Here is a 7,462-nt window from a genome sequence, read left to right as displayed (position 1 = left end):
CGTGCGTGCGTGCGTGCGTGCGTGCGTGCGTGCGTGCGTGCGTGCGTGTGTTCGTGTGTGTGTGTGCGTGCGTGAGGTAGGAGGTCACTGTGCGTGCGTGCGTGCGTGTGTTCGTGTGTGTGTGCGTGCGTGAGGTAGAAGGTCACTGTGGCTGCGTGCGTGAGGTAGGAGGTCACCGTGTGTGCGTGCGTGTGTGGCTGCGTGCGTGAGGTAGGAGGTCACCGTGTGTGCGTGCGTGTGTATGAGTGTGTGCGTGCGTGTGTATGAATGCGTGCGTGTAATTAAATCAAGAGTGCATCACAACCATCTTTTCTTGCGTGCGCACACAAACACGCACATACATTGTATATGCACTACGTTGCAGTTACAAGAAACCAGAGATGATCACACTGGTTAGGGACGCCAGCACGCTGCGAATGACATCAGACAGACCGCCATTACCCGCGAAACAAGTGAACAGTGGTGGCAGCTGCAGCGGCAGCGGCAAGAACGATGACGTGGTGTTGAGGAGTACAGGGAACCGCGCCTCTAGAAGCTCAAGGTCGTCAGTGTCGGTGCGTAGATCGTGGTGCCCCCTGGCGCGTGTTTCGTGCCTTGCGAATCACGGCAGTGACATTTGGGGAAAAGGTTCCCAGCAAATGTAAATTCGCGTTAATCGATGTGTCAGTTGGTTATAACATGGTATTTATTTCGGATGAAGCCGTATTAATTTATGTTACTTAGCATCGATTAGTGTTAGTTAGTATTAATTCGTGTTAACAATAAAAATAAACTAGTGTTCTTTTGTAATAATTTCTATTAATAATTTTGTGGTAATTGGTATTAATAAGTCTTAATTAGTATTAGTTCAAAGTATAAATCATCATTAATTGCTTCGCATCTACGCAGAGTCTGACGAGCAAGGACATGTTGTCTCGTCAGCTCTCCACGTTCCGTACGACGACCATGCGCGGTGCCATCAGGCTGGAAGACCTAGCTCAATACATACAGAGCAAGCGACACAGCAACAACGGCAGCAGCAGCAACAACAACAGCAACAACAGCAACAACACCTTCAAAGCAGAATTTGCTGTGAGTATGGAGTGTGTGTGTACGAGGAGGCGTGACCTAATCATTAGTTCTAATAATAATAATAAGAAGAAGAAGAAGAAGAAGAAGAAGAAGAAGAAGTAGAAGAAGAAGAAGAAGAAGAAGAAGAAGAAGAAGAAGAAGAAGAAGAAGAAGAAGAAGAAGAAGAAGAATAGCACAATACATACAGACACGTTCACGTACACGCAAATTACGCGAATAAAAAAAATCTAAGCTAACTTTCTCGTACCTTTATGAAATGAAATTCTATCAACGTTCTAAGAGGAAAAGGTAATGCTAAGGCTAATTTGTGTTTCTGATAGCGGTCTCCTGAAGCTCTCTCTCTGTCGTGTGTGCGTGTGTGTGTGTGTGTGTGTGTAGGAGCTGCCTCACGGACAGATATCGGACTGGGCAGTGGGCACCCGGCCGGAGAACCATTACAAGAATCGCTACATGAACGCGATTCCTTACGACAACAACTGCGTCACGCTGCAGTCCAACAACAATGGTTACATCAATGCAAGCTTCATCGACGGATACAATGAACCCAAAGCCTTCATCGCCACGCAGGTAACACAGCTATTTCACGTATAGGTAATTACAGGTATGTTCAGCTAGGTAATATTTATCCAGGTAATTCCAGCTTCATCGACGGATACAACGTAATGCTTACATTGCCACGCAGGTAACACACCTTGACCTATTACACGTACTACAGGTGATAACAAATAAATAACTATAGGTATAAATGCAGGTAATTACATGTAAACAAAGGTAAAAAGTAGTGCAATATTGAATTTATATACACATTTTCTACGGTAAATGTAAGCCTGGTACATATTATTGCATATACGTTATATATTGTTATAATGTTATATAGTATTTATCTGTTATTGTTTCTGTTGGCGTTATTGTAGACTGTGCATCGCTTCTGCTAAGCGTTCTTCTGTAATGGCGTTCGTTCCTTTCTTTTCGGCAGGCACCCAAGGAGAAGACGGTTATGGATTTCTGGCAGATGGTGTGGCAGGAGAGAGCTGTAGCTATCATCATGCTCACCAACCTGACAGAGAATGGCAAGGTGGGTGTTACGTGTTGTACGGTTGTTCACACTAATCAAACAACACGGTTTTGTGAGGAACACGATGGGTCGCACGTCTGCTTAGCATTGATAAACATGTGGCGCCATCTGTTGGCTAATCTGTCCATATTCGTATCACTTAACAGTGTGAACTATATAGTCAGCAAGCGCGTGTTACCTGTAGCAGATAAAAACCGGTGAAGTGCATGTCAGAATTCCAATACGTAATGCATGTGTAATTCTAGCAGGTGAGTATCAGTATCGATATTGCCAATATCTTGAAAATGTGTATTTGTAAATAGATTTGTATGTATGCAAGTATGCATGTGTGCATCATGCAGCATGTATGTATGTATGCAGCGTTTAGATGCACATCTGCTGTTACGTCTACCATAGCGTGTGCGGGGGTGTGCGGATGTTACTAGTAAGTCACTTGCAGGCCAAGTGTAGCCAGTACTGGCCCGAGGACACAGTGCAGATAGGAGAGCTGGAAGTGTCCCTCATGGCGAGGGAAGAACTCCCAGATACTACCGTTAGAACCTTCACTATAGTGAAGAGATGCCAGAGACAGGTGATATATTCCTTCTTCATGCCTCACGTTCTCTCATCTCATACCCTTATCATATCATTGGTTCTATACATCGATAAGAGGTCTGGTAAATGATGTTTGATAAAAATGTTGAAAATAAAGTTGTTAAGTTTTTAAAAAAAGCGTTCGATAATTAAACGAGTAATAAGAATAAGATGTTGAAAATATACAAGAATAAATTTATGTTCGATAGCACCTGCGTTTGAGTAATTTCGTATTTATCTAAATATATAAAGGTTTGATAATCAAGGAGTTACTTAACTAGTTGTTTTAATTAAGCCGGTAATTATCATCATTCACGTGCTGCAGTCAGCGAGTCATCTGGTGATGCACTACCACTACCACGAGTGGCCCGACCACGGCGTGCCGGACGACTCCGGCCCCCTGGTGGACGTCATCGCACACATCCGCGAGGACGTCAGGGTGAAGCGCATGGTTGGACCATGGGTCGTCCACTGCAGGTACCTAACGCCGTCCACCGTCGCCGATCGCGTCTCCCTCCTAGCAAGTAACAAAGCCGTCCACCGCCGCCCATCGCGTCTCCCTCCTAGCAAGTACCAAAGCCGTCCACCGTCGCCCATCGCGTCTCCCTCCCAGCAAGTACCAAAGCCGTCCACCGCCGCCCATCGCGTCTCCCTCCTAGCACGTCACAAAGCCCATATATATACATATAAACACATATATAAATATATATATATACATATATCCGCTTGTTTAACTAAAAGGCCTGAAAGTTATGCCTCAGAAAAAGGTTCCATCGACATTCGCAAGGTGCTTTACGAAATGTGCTATAAATTCTTGAAGGTTATAAATATTAAAGTGGAGCCGACGCCGACCGAGTCGTGTATATGGTTTCCATGTCTCAGCATCCCCCATATTCTTATATTGAAATATAACTACTATAATCTACAGCTGCCCTGTTGATATGGCTAATCGAGTAAGTAAAGCATAAGTAGTAGCTAGAGCTGTAGCCTATTATAAGTGGATACAAAAACACATGTTACCAAACTGCGCTCTGATATCATCTTACACTAACATGAGAAGCCTCACCGAACAGAAACAAAAATACTACCACGATCGACCACCCCCCCCACCCCTTTTTCCCCCCCCCGCCCCTTCTCGGAAGTCGAATAAAAATGCATCTAAACAATTACAATAATATATCTTAACGTTTAAATACTTGCATGCAATACAAATTATGACACCATGGGCCTAATATTCAACACATTCGCTTAAGAATCAATTTCGCATAGCAAATCAATCACGATTACCTCTCGCCTGACGCTTGCTGGTTGCACGGGAAGGTCACTACATTACTACAGCTTATAGCCAAACAGCTATACGAACGCGCCGTGCTGTTTGATAGGCTAATAGTGTAAAATAATGTAGAGGCCTATAACTTTTTATATCTCCTGACTGTTACACTGCCCTTACTACTATAGGCACCACGTTTTTTAGTCTGATATAACGGTACCATGCTTCTCCACGTAAGCCGTGCATGTGCTATCAGCATCACACACGGTAATATTGATTCCAGGTATATCCCTTGATCACGTACGTTAGGCAGAATCTGGTACTGATCCTGCGCAACAACAACACTTGTAAGCAGCCGTGATTGATGATCTCCTTCGCGAAGCCGAACAAAGCCTCTTTCTCTCTGCTCTGCGCCACACACTGCATCCATGCACACAACCCACACCCACACACCACTCCGCACACACTCTCTCCTTTCCTCCTTCTCTCTCTCTATACTCTCTCTCTCTCTCTCTCTCTCTCTCTTTTCCTACTCTCGGATCTCTTTTCCTCCCCCACTGTCTATCCGCCCTCTCTCTCGTCTCTCTCTCTCTCTCTACTCTCTCTCTTTCTTTTCTTCTCTTTCTTCTCTGCATACTATTTTCCGGCCTCCACGTCTTCTCCGCTCTCTCTCTCTCTCTCTCTCTCTCTCTCTCTCTCTCTCTCTCTCTCTTCTTTACACGCACTTTCACTGCTATCTCTACTCTATCATCAATCACTCACAAAGTTTACGGATTGAACTGAGGTCGGCTTGCACCTCGCGGACCTAGACAGCTTTCAGGCATGTCGACCGTCTCCTCAGCAGCTATCTGGAATCAAACACGCGCTAGCGCCCAGCACGCAGTAGATGCCGGCCTGCATGACGCACCGCCTTCCTATGATACACACATCGTTATTAATTAGTTCATAATCGGCTTTCCATTTCCTCGCTTCCTGCGAAATAGGAATGAAAAATATAAAAAATTCGACGGCAGGCTTTATTATATTATTATGTACTTTCATTGATTATTATTATTATATTATTATTATTATTATTATTGTTCGCTGTTGCTTGTTGTTGATGTTGTTGTTGTTGTTGTTGTTCGTTGTTCGGTGCTCTGTTTAGTTGTTGTTGTTGTTGTGGTAATCTCCATTTCTGTTATATTGCAAGTTTTCCCCAAGTTCAATACTCAGTCGTAATCTACTATGAACTTTCTAATAGCTATTATAACAGCTATATTAGCTTAATCAAGCGGGTAAAGTCGTATATTTACATGCCAAGTGTTATCTGTCACCGGGTCCCTTCATAAATTCGCCTGTCTTCACTCCACATATGCACCCTAGCTAGCCCAGTGCTGCATGGAAACGGCCTGACTGCTGATTAGACACAGCGGTTCGGTCTAGTCAGTTGAACTTGCGTTACTCTCAGAATGGCTCCTCAGTTCCGCCGCTGAAAACGGCAAAGTTAGCGTTCTCCTAGGAGCCGATTCATAAATGCTAAAACTTTATACACTGAGATGAATACAGCGAGTGAGAGCTACCACTGCAAGGAGAGATGCTGGGCAGCACAGTAAAAAGAAAAGTAAGGAGAGAAAAGGAGAAAGACGAGAGCGTGAGGATGAATGAAAGATTGAGCAGCGAGAGAGTGAATATAATATCATCTATATTAGTAGAGATATCGAATGATCTAATTAGTAATAGTGTTGGAGCATGAGGCGAGAGCAGAGTATTATTTATATTATGAGAAGGCAGAGATGAAAGAAAGAGCGAGAGATATGAAGAGAAACGACAAAGCGAGAGCGGGAGAGATGCAGAGGGACAAACACACACACACAGAGCAGGCACCAGGCCGCTGGACGTACGCTATCATCTTGCAGCAGCCCTTCAGCTTGCGGTTATCTTTATACATCGTGCCAACCGCCTCAAAACGGTCACCACCTGCAACTGTAACCGCCCGTAGGTGGCGACACCTTGCTCACTGCGCGCCAATACACCGCACATAGAGTGGATGCTCTGTAAACATATAACGTACTATATAAATAATAAATAGGCATATAATAAATATATGCTACTACCACTATATTTTAACCACTACTCACAATGTTACTTTATTTGCTTTTAGCTTTTAGGACATTTATGATTGCTGAGTACATATTAGCGGGGTTCATCCTGCGTTAAGTAGTTAGAGTTGCGATTATGTTCTAATCTGGGTTCATATGTGTGTTATACGTGTGTAACCATGTGGGATTTTTGCTGCTAACGTTCAGCGACGCTCTGTATACACATACTCTTAATCTCTATCTCATCTGTCTGTCATCTACTACGCGTATCTATCTATCTATCTTCACGCACACACACACGTCCACACGCGCGCACACACACATGCACGCCACGCACGGCGCACACGACGCGTACACACGCACGGCTCACGCAGCACACATACGTACAAGCACGCCGCGCCACACACACATTGCACGCACGGCACGGCGCACATTAACACGCGACTCCACACACACACGTCACGCACACACATCACGACGCATCGCACACACGCACACACACGCGCACGGCACCACGCCACCACACACACACACACACACACAAACACCACCCAACACGCACGCACCACGCCACGTACGCAACGCACGCCACACACACTTACCTTTCTGTTTGGTGCTGGGGCCACAGCGGGTTGAGCCATGGACATATATAGGAGACGATTGCCCTCGTAGACCATGCCTCCAGACAGTCTTCTACTGTCTCGGCCGTCGGCATCTGTGTGGACAAGCAGCCAGTGTTTCGTCGCCAAACACCCTGCCAGCGGTAAGCAGCACACCACACGATCGCACAGCAATTTCATCTCGAGAACCGCCAAGTTATTAAGCAGATATATATATATATATATATATATAGTATATATATATACTATATATACATGTATTTATATAGCTTCTTGATAATGCGATACTACTATACAAGCTTTTATATTATTGTTGGACGACGATGGTATGGGCGAGTGACGCATGTCTCGCTGCACTTAGTTAAATTCGGCCAAATTAATCATTTTAGAAACAATCCCCTAATTAATATGGTTAATATATCGGACTATTACCTGCTGCATGCTAGGTAATTGTGCGGAAATTAAGACTTTGTTAAATTCTGAATTAGATATTTGAAATTGAGATATAGATCTCGAGAATCACGCCCGCTGTTACACTTTTACCCGGGAATAGAGAACGATATTATCATGGAGTGAAGTAATAAGATTATGATATTAGAATAATATATAAATAATAGCATCTTATTATTAATGTCACTCTTGAGAATATTACGGTATAGGGCTTATGGGATAATATTTTGTGTTAACGGATCTGCTGCCGTGTCGTTCGTAGGCCTGTTCGATGCGATATGCATGCGTGTGTTGTTGCCTGGACGGGTGTGTGTGGTGCTGTTGG

The 7,462-nt window shown here is 44.3% G+C and overlaps 1 protein-coding gene across 1 annotated transcript in view; it reads left to right on the top strand.

Moving 5' to 3' along the window:
- The first annotated feature begins 368 nt into the window (after positions 1–368).
- The window catches only part of LOC106807114 (receptor-type tyrosine-protein phosphatase alpha-like), a 16,536-nt gene continuing 9,442 nt past the window's right edge, over positions 369–7,462 (top strand). The window contains exons 1-6 of the mRNA XM_014809375.1: positions 369–554; positions 889–1,071; positions 1,450–1,638; positions 2,048–2,146; positions 2,586–2,717; positions 3,045–3,196. Coding sequence (XP_014664861.1) covers positions 381–554; positions 889–1,071; positions 1,450–1,638; positions 2,048–2,146; positions 2,586–2,717; positions 3,045–3,196 — 929 coding nt within the window. The 5' untranslated portion in view covers positions 369–380. The remainder of the gene's footprint in view (positions 555–888; positions 1,072–1,449; positions 1,639–2,047; positions 2,147–2,585; positions 2,718–3,044; positions 3,197–7,462) is intronic.

Source organism: Priapulus caudatus, unplaced genomic scaffold (genome assembly GCF_000485595.1).
Source record: "Priapulus caudatus unplaced genomic scaffold, Priapulus_caudatus-5.0.1 Scaffold197, whole genome shotgun sequence".
In the NCBI taxonomy this organism is placed as follows: domain Eukaryota; kingdom Metazoa; phylum Priapulida; class Priapulimorpha; order Priapulimorphida; family Priapulidae; genus Priapulus; species Priapulus caudatus.
The sequence above is the reverse complement of the archived record's forward strand: the minus strand, read 5'-3'. Positions and strand labels throughout refer to the sequence as shown.